Source organism: Pristis pectinata, chromosome 14 (assembly GCF_009764475.1).
Source record: "Pristis pectinata isolate sPriPec2 chromosome 14, sPriPec2.1.pri, whole genome shotgun sequence".
NCBI classification, from domain to species: domain Eukaryota; kingdom Metazoa; phylum Chordata; class Chondrichthyes; order Rhinopristiformes; family Pristidae; genus Pristis; species Pristis pectinata.
This window is the reverse complement of record NC_067418.1, coordinates 6,269,525-6,283,353: the sequence shown is the minus strand read 5'-3', so window position 1 is coordinate 6,283,353 and position 13,829 is coordinate 6,269,525. Positions and strand designations below refer to the sequence as shown.

Below are 13,829 nucleotides of genomic sequence, written 5' to 3'. Positions count from 1 at the left end.
GGTGTTGGTGTTGGTATTGGTGTTGGCATTGGTATTGGTGTTGGTGTTGGTATTGGTATTGGTGTTGGTGTTGGTATTGGTGTTGGCATTGGTATTGGTGTTGGTGTTGGTATTGGTATTGTTGGTGTTGGTATTGGTGTTGGTATTGGTATTGGTGTTGGTATTGGTATGGTGTTGGTATTGGTATTGGTGTTGGTATTGGTATTGGTATTGGTGTTGGTATTGGTGTTGGTGTTGGTATTGGTATGGTGTTGGTATTGGTGTTGGTGTTGGTATTGGTGTTGGTATTGGTGTTGGTGTTGATATTGGTATGGTGTTGGTGTTGGTATTGGTATTGGTGTTGGTATTGGTGTTGGTATTGGTGTTGGTGTTGGTATTGGTGTTGGTGTTGGTATTGGTATTGGTGTTGGTGTTGGTATTGGTATGGTGTTGGTATTGGTGTTGGTATTGGTATTGGTGTTGGTGTTGGTATTGGTATGGTGTTGGTATTGGTATTGGTGTTGGTATTGATGTTGGTGTTGGTGTTGGTATTGGTGTTGGTATTGGTATTGGTATTGGTGTTGGTATTGGTTTATTATTGTCACCTGTACCGAGGTACAGTGAGAAACTTGTCTTGCAAACCGATCGTACAGGTCAATTCATTACACAGTGTATTGAGGCATTACAGGGTGAAACAATGAAGAATGCAGAGTAAAGTGTAACAGCTACAGAGAAAATGCAGTGCAGGCAGACAATCAGGTGCAAGGCCATAATGAGGTAGGTTGTGAGGTCAAGAGTCCGTCTTATCGTACTAGGGAACCGTTCAATAGTCTTATAACAGCGGACTAGAAGCTGTCCTTGAGCCTGGTGGTACGTGCTTTCAGGCTTTTGTATCTTACGGAGGGTAGCGGAGGTAGGGAGGGAGGAGGGGCGAAGAGGAGGGATGGCAGAGTGGAGGGGGAATATTGTTAAGGGAGGGGAGTCAGAATGAGAGAGGAGACTTGGGGGAGTGGAGGTGGGGAAAAGGGAGAAGTGTAAGGGAGGTGAAACTGAAAAGTAGAGGAGGTCATTTCCAAGGACAAAGCACATGGTTTACCAGATCCATTCCAAGAACGGGAGGTTTTAGTTCCAAGCTTCGAGAAGCTGGTGTCGTTCTCCTGAGGGTAACATTGATTGAGTGCGTGAAACTGTGATGTGTCTGCGTAAGCTAGACAAGGGAAAGCTGCTTTTCTTAACTGATGGTTTTAAGAGTCAGGGGATTTAAGGATTTGGACAGGAGGTAGGGGAACTGAGGTGGAATTTTTGCACAGCAAGTGGTAATGACCTGGGCCTCACTGCCTCGAAGATGGTGAAGGTGCCAAAAAATTCAGAAGGAAATTTGATCAGCACTTCAGAGGGTAGAGTGGACGAATGGATTGCTCTGTAGAGAGCTGGTATGGACTTGATGGGCTGAATGGCCTTCTCTGTGCCATGATGACTCCATGACTTTTTCTGTGCTTTTTCAGGCCATTTGGTGCCAGTAACCCCCGTTGTTATAACTGGGCAGTAAAGGAAGGGGGAATGTCGTCAGTTTGCTTATTTCTGCTCTGAGAGTCTTCAACATCCCCAGGCAGAGAACACTGAAGGGATTTTCGATAATTCATCAAAGAATTGCCTTGACAAGGGTCCTACCCTCTCATTATAGGATCCGGCAGTTCACGTGGATCGGGTTTATAAAGGCAAGCAGTTATTTGGGTTTCATGCAGTAACTTAATCCTAATATTCCTGGACATTTAGGCACCAGTGAGTGAGCTGGATGAATAGAGAGGAGAATGTATTCATCAGCCCTTCCTTTCATTTCCTGAGATGGAGAGCAGTAATGGGGCTTTTATCCGCTTGCCAAACTTTATCTGACAGAATCAAATGTCAGCAGAGTCATTCTGCCTGCCAGCCAGCTCTGTGTGTGTGTGTGTGTGTGTGTGTGTGTGTGTGTGTGTGTGTGTGTGTCTGTATGAGTGTGTGTGTGTGTGTTTGTGTATGAGTGTGTATGTGAGTGTGTTTGTGTATGTGTGTGAATGTGTGTGTGTGTGTGTGTGTGTGTGTGTGTGTGTATGTGAGTGTGAGTGTGTGTGTGTGTCTGTATGAGTGTGTATGTGAGTGTGTTTGTGTATGTGTGTGAATGTGTGTATGTGTGTGTGTGTGTGTGTGTGTGTGTGTGTGTGTGTGTGTGTGTGTGTGTGTGTGTGTGTGTGTACAGAGTCATACAGCTATACAGAATGGAAACAGACCTTTTGGCCCAATTTGTCAACGCTGGTCTAAGCTACTCCCATTTACCCACACTTGGCCCATATCCCTCCAAACCCTTCCTATCCAGCTACCCGTCCAAGTGTCTGTTAAATGAATTGGATTGGTTTATTGTTGTCATATGTACTGAGAGACAGCGAGAAACTTTGCTTGTGTGCTCTCCAGATCGATCATGCTGTACATAGGTACATTGAGTTAGTAAACAGAAAACTGAATGCAGAATGTTGTAATTGTACCCGCCTCTACCACCTCCTCTGGCAGCTTGTTCCCTACACCCACCACCCTCTGTGTGAAAATCCTGCCCCTCAGGTCCCCTTTAAATATTTCCTCTCTCATCTTAAACCTATGCCCTCAAGCTTTAGACTCCGTTATCCTATGACCATCCATCCTATCTAAGCCCCTCATGATTTTATATCCCTCAGTAAGGTCACCCCTCAGTCTCCTACACTCCAAGTCCAAGCCTATCCAGTCTCTCATTATAACTCAGGCCCTCCAGTCCTGCCAACATCCTTATGAGTCTCTTCCACCCCCTCTCTAACTTAACCACATCCTTCCTAAAGTGACCAGAACTGCACACCATACTCTGAGTGCGGTCTCACCAACCTCTTGTCCAGTTGTAACGATGACTGAGATGAAAGTCATCAGATAAGAGTGGATGCTTGAGGCATGCGGAGATATCAGGAGGCGCGGCGGTAAGACCCATCAAACAGGTGAGTGTGAGAAGGGTCATAAAGGAGGGAAGCGAGGTGGTTAGGGAGGGAATTCCAGAGCGGAGCTGGGATTGAAGTTATAGCCCGCAAGGTTGGTAACCTGCTCGTTATCACACTGTAAAGGAGGTGAAAAGATGATGTCCTGAAGAGATGTCCTGAAGAGATCTAAATGTGAGAATTAGAACCTTATAGTGATTTTTTTTTCATACAAGCCTTCCCCGGGTTACAAACCACTGACTTACCAACACTCGTACATAAAACTGTGGGACAACAGTTCTGCTAGTGTGCCATCTCGAGGTGTGTCTTCCTCTGGTTGTAGTTTTAATGGGGATGTAGGTCTGATTAATAGATTCCATACTAGCTAGGCTTTGGTGATATCATCTTCCTTATGGAAATGAGAGTGAGGTGCTACTGATTTCCTCTTGGTGTACGTGACAGCTCAAGTCATTATGGAGCAGATGATGTGCACAGACTTCCCAGCTCCATCCATCATTTCACAGGAGAGCTGCACGGTAGCTTCCTCCAAAGAGTGAGAGCCCTCGGCGGAAGTCTGGCGTCAAGCTGTCAGCACCTGCACTCTGAGGTTGCACTCACATCACCAGCACAGGAGTGTTTGTGTTGATGCTGGGGCTCACAGTCAGCCCTGGGTCAGGGCCTAGAACAGAGAACGTAAAACACTACAGCACAGAACAGGCCCTTTGGCCCACAATGTCTGTGTTGAACATGACGCTGAATTAAAATAAATCTCTTCTCCCCGTATATTATCCATATCCCTCTGTTCCCTGAACTTCTAACAGCCTCTGTTTTTCACACAGAGAGTGGTGGGTGTGTGGAACGCACTGCCTGTAGAGGTTGTGGGGGCAGATACATTAGGGACATTTAAGAGATAGGCACATGAATGTTAGAGAAATGGAGGGCTATGTGGGAGGGAAGGGTTAGATAGATTTTAGAGCAGGATAAAATGTCGGCACAACATTGTGGACCGAAGGGCCTGTACTGTGCTGTAGTGTTCTATGTTCTATGTTCTCTTAAACACCACTATCATATCTGCCTCCAGCACCACCCCTGGCAGCACATTCCAGGCACCCACCACTCTCTGTGTACGTAGAACATAGAACACTACAGCACAGCACAGACCCTTCGGCCCACAGTGTTGTGCCGACATTTTATCCTGCTCTCAGATCTATCTAACCCTTCCCTCCCACATAGCCCCCTATTTTTCTATCATTCATGTGTCTATCTAAGAGTCTCTTAAATGTCCCTAATGTATCTGCCCCCACAACCTCTGCTGGCAGTGCGTTCCACACACCCACCACTCCCTGTGTAAAAAACCCCTGATATCCCCCTTATACCTTCCTCCAATCACCTTAACATTATGTCCCCTCGTGTTAGCCATCGTCGCCCTGGGAAAACGTCTCTGACTGTCCACTCGATCTATGCCTCTTATCATCTTGTACGCACTGTTGTACAAGATGATTGTAAATCTTCTTTAAACTTTCCCCCTCTCACCTTAAATCTCTGCCCTCTGGTATTTGACATTTCCATCCTGGGAAGAAGACTCCATCTACCCTGTTCATGCCTCTAATAACATTATATACATCTATCAGGTCACCTCTCAGCCTCTAACGCTACAACCTCTTATCGTTTGTCCAACATCTCTTTATAGCTAATACTCAATAATCCAGGAAACATCCTGGTGAACCTCTTCTGCACCCTCTCCAAAGCCTCCACATCCTTCCTGTAATGTGGTGACCGAAACTGCACACAATACTCCAAGTGTGGCCTGACTAATGTTTTAGACACTGCAACATGGTACTTAGAGTTCCACCAGCTCTCCAAGGGTTAAGCACAAAACCAAGTTACCAAGGAGCTGCCTGGTCTCTGCGTTAGTCCGTCAAGTGCGTTAGGTGAGGTAGCTGTGTGTCCTCCCCTCATTGTTAGGCCTTCACTTTAACCACATCCCCATCCCTGCTGATGGGAACAGTGTCAATGTGAGGTGTTTCAAGGACTAATGGCAAGAGGCAACACACTCTAAAAGGGCAAGACCCTTAATAGTGTTGAAGAGCAGAGACACCTTGGGGTGCAAGTCCATGGCTCATTGAAAGTGGCTACACAGGTAGACAGGGTGGTTAAGAAGGCTTATGGAATGCTTGCTTTCATTAACCAAGTACAGGAGTCAAGAAGTTATGATGCATCTCTATAGAACTCTGGTTAGGCCGCATTTAGAGTATTGCATGCAATTCTGGTCACCTCACTATAGGAAGGATGTCGAGGCTTTAGAGAGGGTGCAGAGGGAGTTTGCTAGGATGCTGCCTCGATTAGAGGGCATGTGCTATCAGGAGAGGCTGGACAAACTTGGGCTCTTTTCTCTGGAACGGTGGAGGCTGAGGGGTGATCTGTTGGAAGTGTATAAAATTATAAGGGGCATAGATAGAGTGGACGAGCAATATCTTTTTCCCATTATTGAGCGATCCAATACCAGAGGGCATGCACTTAAGGTGAGAGGGGCTAGGTTCAAAACAGACATGAGGGGTACATTTTTACATAGAGAGTGGTGGATGCCTGGAATGCGTTGCCTGATAGGGTGGTGGAGGCAAATTCATTGGGGGCTTTTAAGAGGAGCTTGGATGGGCACATGAATGATAGGAAAATAGAGGGATATGGGCATTCTGTAGGTAGGAGAGAACAGCTATGTTGGCAAAACATTGTGGGCCGAAGGGCCTGTTCTGTGCTGTACTGTTCTATGTTCTATGTTCTATAAGAACATGTCGCTGGTATAAGACTGGCTCTGCTCAAGAGGCAACAGTGTGTAGAGGAAAAACACGATGATGCTGGAGGAACTCAGCAGGCCAGGCAGCATCCGTGGAGAAAAGCAGGCGGTCAATGTTTCGGGTCAGGAACCTTGTTCAGGACTGAAGATAGGAAAAGGGAGAAGCCCAATAATTAGGAGGGAAAAGCAGAGCAGTGATAGGTGGACAAAAGAGGGGAGGCGGGGTGGGCACAGGGTGGTGATAGGTAGATGCAGGTAAGAGATAGGCTGGTGCGGGGGAGGAGGGGAGAGCAGATCCACTGGGGGATGGGTCAAAGGCAAGGAGAGAGAGGAAGAAGGTAGATAAAAGGGTAGGAAAGGGAAGAAGAGAAGAATCATGGTGGGGGGGGGGGGTGTTGTGGGGAAGGGGGTGGTTAGCTAAAGTGGGAGAATTCAATGTTCATGCCGTCAGGCTGCAAGGTTCCAAGACAGAAAGTGAAGTGCTGTTCCTCCAGTTTGCGTTTGGAATTCTCCTGGCAGTGGAGGAGGCCGAGAACTGACATATCTGTGGTGGAGTGGGAGGGGGAGTTGAAGTGACGAAGAGTTGAAGTACATAGAGGAATGGGGCCACGATTTATCGATCTGATGTTGCCTTTTTTACTGAGCTCAGATCAGATTTGGTGGGGAGAGGGTACGAAGGTGGGAGGGGGCAATGAATTACAAGGCTCTTGGGTATAAGCAGAAGCAGAGACTCAAAGAAAAATCCCTCCTTGTAATCAATAAACTCACTTAACATTCCTGCTAACCGTGAAACAATATTCAAGGCACTATGCACAGTTTGCTCTGTAATCCCAATTCCCTGCTCCAAGATGATGCAGACTGAGAGAGTGGTTGGTAATTGTAACTCAAGGGCAATGTTCCAGTCAATATTCAATTAGCAACTCCAGCACTCTGTTCTAATGAGAGGGATTAGTATTTCCAGAATAAGATCTAGCCCTGGATGAGATGGGGAACTTTAAGCAACGTCCAAAAACTGATATTGCAGAAAGAAGATTGAAAAAATCAAAGAAAATTTATTGAGTCCAAACCAGTGTTTGGTTTTTCCATTGATTGTCCTTTCTACACCTCTAACTTAACAGTACTGACACTCAATAAACATGTACCTCATCAGCAATGGCAGAAAGTACTTAGAAGGGTGGTGGTTGAAGGGACATTCGGGCTGGAGGCCTGTGAGTTGTGGTGTTCCGCAGGGATCTGTACTGGGACCTCTGCTGTTTGTGACGTACATAAATGACCTGGATGAGTGTGTCGATGGGTGGGTTAGTAAGTTTGCAGACGATACCAAGATTGGTGGAGTTGTGAATAGTGTAGAAGACTGGCGACGGGTACAGTGTGATATAGATCAGTTGCAGATGTGGGCAGAGAAATGCCAGATGGAGTTTAACCCGGATAAATGTGAGGTGTTGCTCCTTGGTAGGACTAATGTCAAGAGGCAGTACACGCTTAAGGGCAAGACATTGGGGTGCAAGTCCATGGCTCATTGAAAGTGGGAAGTTGAGATGTCACATGGGTGGTTTGATGGACGGCACAACATGGTGGGCCGAAGGGCTTGTTTTGTGCTGTATGGTTCTATGGTTCACACAACAGCAGAAAAGATAGAGGGAAGTGTTGGGAGCTGGTGCTGACTTGCTCAACAATAGTTTGCACTGAGAATGGCTCTGTTGCAGACCCATTGGTTAAGAGCGCAGTATGTCCTCAACCAGTGGGTCTCGGGTCTGCCACATGGCATGGTGTAGGCAGGATGGTGATGAATCTGAGGAGAATAATTCCACCTGTCCTTCCATTTTGCTCTTGGTCGCCTTGATCAGCCATCAAGACCAGAGGTGCAGGGTAGATCACTGTTAGTCCGGTTCTGTCCATAGTCAGGCAGATGTAACCTTCTCAGAAGTGTCACTGACATTGATGTGGACCTGGAGTCACATATAAGCCAGATAGGGTAAACACAACAGATAAGCTTCCCTGGAATAGACCAGAGGGGTTTTTATCACAATCCAGTCGTTTCATTCCCGCTTTTGAATTTAAATAGGATTTAAACTCATGTTAATTAATCCTTTGGGATTTCAAGTCCAGGAACAAAACCACTGCATTATTGTAACCCCCTTCAGACAGTGGAGCCAGTAAACAGGGTTTAACGTCACAGTTGGTGGACAGTCCCTCAACATATGTTTTCTATCCAATGTGTGAGCATATAATATATACCCACTCACTGTACTCCATATACACTGAGCAGTATAATAAACAAACACTATATAGTGTATTTCGTGTAATGTATGTCTTACCAATTTTTACAGGTGTACCATAGAAAGCATCCCATCCAGATGCATCACGGCTTTGTATGACAACTGCTCTGCCCAGGACCGCAAGAAACTGCGGAGAGTTGTGAACACAGCCCAGCGCATCACACAAACCAACCTCCCCTCCATTGACTCCGTCTACACTTCCCGCTGCCTCAGGCAAGCAGCCAACATAATCGAGGACCCGTCCCACCCCGGTCATTCTCTCTTCTCCCCTCTCCCGTCAGGCAGAAAAAGCCTGTGCTTGAAAGCACGAACCACCACACTCAAGGACAGCTTCTATCCCGCTGTTATCAGACTCTTGAACGGACCTTGCATACACTGAAGATGAACTCTTGATCTCCCAATCTACCTCTTCATGGCCCTTGCACTTTATTTGTCTGCCTGCACTGCACTTGCTCTGTAACTGTAACACTATATTCTGCATTCTGTTTCTCCTTTTGCTCTACCTCGATGTACTTATGTATGGAATGAACTGTCTGGACGGCACGCAAAGCAAAAGCTTTTCCCTGTATCTCGGTACATGTGACAATAATAAACCGATGCCAATACCAATAACATACACTACATATTTAGTATATTCAAATGTGATGGAATTCAGTCTGTTGGTTGGATGGTTTGTTTCCCAGGGCAACAACTTAGTATTCCTAGTTGCCTGTCCATCCAATTATGGACCAAGTCTGCGTGTGCTGAGTTTGGTCCTCACGGGGAGCTTGGTGAGGAAACTGACCTGTTGCTGCAGCATCACAATGAAGTGTCAGCTTTGGACGGAGAGCCAAGGACAAGGCTCGAACCCCCTGCAGCAATTCTGGCTCGAGTGGTGATGGCTCAGCCACACGCCACACTTGCCAGTTCAGTACTTTGTCCAGAGGGTTGATGCATTCCAGAGGCTTCATTGGAAACAGATGTTGTGGTAGAAAGGAGCTATTGGTACCCAAGCAAAGAGCCACGGGCGTACATCACTGTTACCGGGGAGGCAACTTCCCCTGTCCAAGCGCAGACAGGCAGCCGCAGAGAACTTATGTCTGAGGCGCAAGATGACGTGGCATTGACTGCCTTGTCTGCCCCACACATGACTTCTGTCTGCCCCTCAGGATTTGCTTTCACAGACTGCAGCCTTGTTTCTGCTGAGCTCTGTGTTCCCTTCATCTCAATTCGAGGCTGACCACTTTAAGTACCTCCAGTGAACTCCCCTCCACAATCCTCTGTAGGGAATTCCAGGGAGTCACCATTCCCTGCATCCATTAGTGTAGTGGTTAGCATGACGCTATTACAGCGCCAGCGACCTGGGTTCAATTCCCGCTGCTGTCTGTAAGTTTGTACGTTCTCCCCGTGTCTGCGTGGGTTTCCTCCGGGTGCTCCGGTTTCCTCCCACATTGCAAAGACATATGGGTTAGGAAGTTGTGGGCATGCTATGTTGGCGCCAGAAGCGTGGTGACACTTGCAGGCTGCCCCCAGAACACTCTACGCAAAAGATTCACTTCACTGTGTGTTTCAATGTACATGTGACCAATAAAGCTATCTTATCGTATCTTGATTGACCAGCCCCCTAATTTTGTAACTATGTCCCCTCGTTCAAGGCTCTCCCACTGGGACTTTAGTTATGGGGAGAGATTGGGTGGTCTGGGTTTGCGAAGGAGGCTGACACCTGATAGAAGATTATGAGAGGCAGAGACAGGGTAGAGAGTCAGAATCTTTTTCCCTGGGGTAGGGGGATCAAACACAAGAGGGCAGAGGTTTAAGGTGAGAGGAAGGAGTTTTAAAAGGGATCTGAGGGGTAAGTTTTGTACACACAGCGCTTGATATCTGGAACACGCTGCCAGAGGAGGTGATGGAATCAGATACAATCACTACTTTTCAAAGGCATTCAGACAGACACAAAGAGGTAAGGCAGAGAAAGATACGGCCCTAATCCGGGCAAATTGAATTCGTGTAGATGGGCGAAAAGGTCAGCATAGACACGATGGGTCGAAGGGCCCGTTTCTGAGCTGTATGATCCAGTGACTGGAGGTCCTGTGGTATGAATGGAGGGGCTCCACAAAGTGCCTCAAACCTATGCCCTCTTGTTCTTGACACGGGAGAAAGATTCTGACTATTTACCCTGCCTATGCCTCCTCTGATTTTATATAGCACTATCAGGTTACCCCTCAGCCTCCTTTGCTACAGGGTAAACAAGCCCAGACTATCTAATCTTCCTCCATAATTGAAGTCCTCCAAACCAACCTGGTGAACCTCCTCTGCACTCTCTCCAGTGCAACCACATCCTTCCTATAGTGTTGGGACAGGACTGCACACACTACTGCCAAGTGTGGTCTAACCATTGTTGTATAAATTTGCAAAATAGTGTCCCAACTTAAGTCACCGCAATTGCCCATCCCAATCCCACTCTGGTTCTGTCTTTAGCCTTCTACATTGTCCCATTGATGGCCAACCTAAGCTCAGAGAAGAGTAACTCACTTTCTGTCTGGGCACATTGCAGCCCTTGGGATTTAATATTGAATTCAGCAATTTCAGATAACCAGCCTTTCCTGTTTGTGACAGAGCCAATGAGTTCTGATGAAAGGATATCCACCTTAACTCAGTTTCTTTTCTCTCCATGGATGCTGCCTGAGCTGCTGGATATTTCCAACATTCTCTGGTTTCATATTTCCAGCAACATTTGTGTTTTGCCTCTCAGAGATTCTGCACGTTCTTCTGTTTTCTTTTATTCTCATTCTAACTGCATTCATTCATCTATTCACTGAAAGGCTCTGAAGGCAATTGTGTCACCTGGACAACCTCCATTTCCAAACTATCGCGGACACCCCTGTCTGCTCTCTCCACCCCTCCCCCTCTTTGCAACTTAAAACACTCATTTCCTCATTTCTGGTGAAGGGTCATTGATCTCAGACATTTCTGTCTCCCCAGATGCTGCCTGACCTACTGAGTATTTCTCGCACTTTCTATTGAATGATATTAGGGTATGCTTCTTCACAATTCTGGGACTCTCTGTCCCAAAAAGCTGCCATGGCTGGGAGCCAGGTGAAAATTTTAAATCCATGGCCCATTGATTTTATTTTTAGGATGTTGTAGGATCTGAAGCCAAATGTTGAGACAAATTAGTGTGATCTAATTGAGTGACAGAACAGGCTCAAGGGGATGAATGGCCTTCTTGTGTTCCTACATCTATAGTCATAGATGTGTCATAGAGTCATACAACACAGACACAGGCCATTCGGCCCACAATGTTCATGCTGACCATTGCACTTATCTATACTGTTACCATGTACCCGCATTAGGTCCATAGCTGCCTCTTCCTTGGCGATTCAAGTAATTGTCTAGTGTTGTGAGATCCTCTGCCTCCATCACCTCCACAGGCAGCGGGTTCCAGATTTCATCCCCTCCATGTGTGAAAAAATTCCCCCTCACATCCCCTCTAAACCTCCTTCCTCTCACCTTAAGACTATGCCCACTTAGGCACCTCCACCATGGGAAAAAGATTCCTATTATCTACATTCTCTATACCCCTCATAATTTTATATACCTCTTTTGGGTCACCCTCAATCACCCTCCATTCCAAGGAAAACCAACACAACCTGCCCTTTCTCTCCTTATAACTGAAACGCTCCAATCCAGGCAACTTCATGTTGCAGTTGTATAAAACTTTGCTTAGGCCGCTCTTATTGAGTATTGTGTGCAATTCCAGTCGCCTCATTTACAGGAAGGATGTGGAGCCTTTGGAAATGATGCAGAAGAGGTTCACCAGGATACTGCCTGGATTAGAGGGCATGTGCGATAAGGAGAGGTTTGACAAACTTGGGTTGTTTTCTCTGGAGTGTCAGAGGCTGAGGGGAAACCTGATAGAAGTTTATAAAATTATGAGAGGCGTAGATAGGGTAGGCAGTCAGTATCTTTTTCCCAGGGTAGAAATGTCAAATACTAGAGTATATGCATTTAAGGCAAGGGGGGAAAGTTTAATGGGTGTAATTGGGCGACGCAGGCTCGTTGGGCCAGAAGGACCTGTTACCGTGCTGTATGAATAAAATTTTAGAACATGGAACAGAGAACATTACAGCACAGTACAGGCCCTTCAGCCCACAATGTTGTGCCAACATTTTATCCTGCTCTAAGATCTATCTAACCCTTCCCTCCCACACAGCCCCCCATTTTTCTATCATTCGTGTGTCTATCGAAGAGTCTCTTAAATGTCCCTAATGTATCTGCCCCCACAACCTCTGCACGTTCCACGCACCCACCACTCTCTGTGTAAAAAACTTACCCCTGACATCCCCCGTATATCTTCCTCCAATCACCTTAAAATTATGCCCCCTCGTGTGAGCCATTGTCGCCCTGGGAAAAAGTCTCTGACTGTCCACTCGATCTATGCCTCTTATCATCTTGTACACCTCTATCAGGTCACCTCTGATCCTCCTTCTCCCCAAAGAGAAAAGCCCCAGCTCACTCATCCTAAAAGATGTGCGGGGCAGGCTTCTTTTACACAGAGTGTGGTGGGTGTCTGGAATGCGCTGCCTCTGGTGGCAATGGGGGCAAATACGATAGGGGCATTCAAGAAGCTCTTAGATATGAATGTAAGGGAAATGGTAGCATGTGGACATTGTGTAGGCAGAAGGGATTAGTTTAGTTGGCCATTGGGTCATGGTGGTGGAAGCAGATACGACAGCGATGTCTAAGAGTCTTGTAGACAGACACATGAATATGCAGGGAATGGAAGGATATGGATTGTGTGCAGGCAGAAGAGATTTAGTTTAATTTGGTGTTGTGTTCAGCACAGACCTCGTGGGCCGAAGGGCCTGTTCCTGTGCTGTGTTGTTCTCTGTTCTGTGTAATCCTCCTGGTGACCCTCCTTTGCAATTTGCAATCACATCCTTCCTGTAGTGTGGTGACCAGAACTGTGGGCAATGTTCCAATAACAAACACAGGAGCTCGTTAGATTGAGGAACAAGAAGTCAATTTAAATCAGAGTTAAAACTCTGCATGTGAGGGGCTGCTTCACCTGCAGAAGTTGCCATTAATTCTTATCTGAAAAATTAAATGATCATCGAACAACACTTTGATTTATGATCATTGAAGGATCAATGATCAACATAATGGGGCGAGGTACGTTAGGGAATGAAGACCAAATGCATGGTGAGAGGGGAGGATTCTAAGGAACATCTTAAAGGAAGGGAGAGAGGGGGCAGTGAGGCGGAGAGGCATATGGAGGGGCTCCAGAGCGTAGGGTTCAGGCAGTGGTTATTGGGGAATGGCTGCCAATGGTTATTGGAGAACGCACAAGTGGCAAGAATTGAAGGTGCTAAGGATGAGAGTCTTTTTTCCCAGGGAAAGAGAATCAAAAACTAGCGGGCATGATTTAAGGTGAGAGGGGAGAGATTCATCAGATTTCTTTACTAGTCGCATGTACATCGAAACACACGGTGAAATGCACCTTTTGCATAGAGTGTTCTGGGGGCAGCCCGCAAGTGTTGCCACGCTTCCGGCGCCAACACAGCATGCCCACAGCTTCCTAACCCATACGTCTTTGGAATGTGGGAGGAAACCGGAGCGCCTGGGGGAAAGCCACGCAGACACGGGGAGAACGTACAAACTCCTTACAGACAGCGGCCAGAATTGGACCCGCTTCGCTGGTGCTGTAATAGCGTTACGCTAACTGCTACACTAAAGTGCTTGCCCTCTTCAGGCAGACGGTGGTGGGTGTGTGGAAGTGGTTGAGGCAGGTACAATAACAACACTTTAAAGACATCTGGACAGATACAT

The 13,829-nt window shown here is 46.7% G+C and overlaps 1 protein-coding gene across 2 annotated transcripts in view; it reads left to right on the top strand.

The window, feature by feature from the left end:
* mpped2a (metallophosphoesterase domain containing 2a) overlaps positions 1 to 13,829 on the top strand; it is a 183,133-nt gene that overhangs the window by 121,602 nt on the left and 47,702 nt on the right. The window contains exon 5 of one of the 2 annotated variants that reach the window (XM_052028812.1): positions 8,073 to 8,601. The exons of the other annotated variant lie outside the window; for it this stretch is intronic. Coding sequence (XP_051884772.1) covers positions 8,073 to 8,400 — 328 coding nt within the window. The 3' untranslated portion in view covers positions 8,401 to 8,601. Of the gene's footprint in view, positions 1 to 8,072; positions 8,602 to 13,829 lie in introns of those variants that run through there. 2 annotated transcript variants of the gene reach the window in all.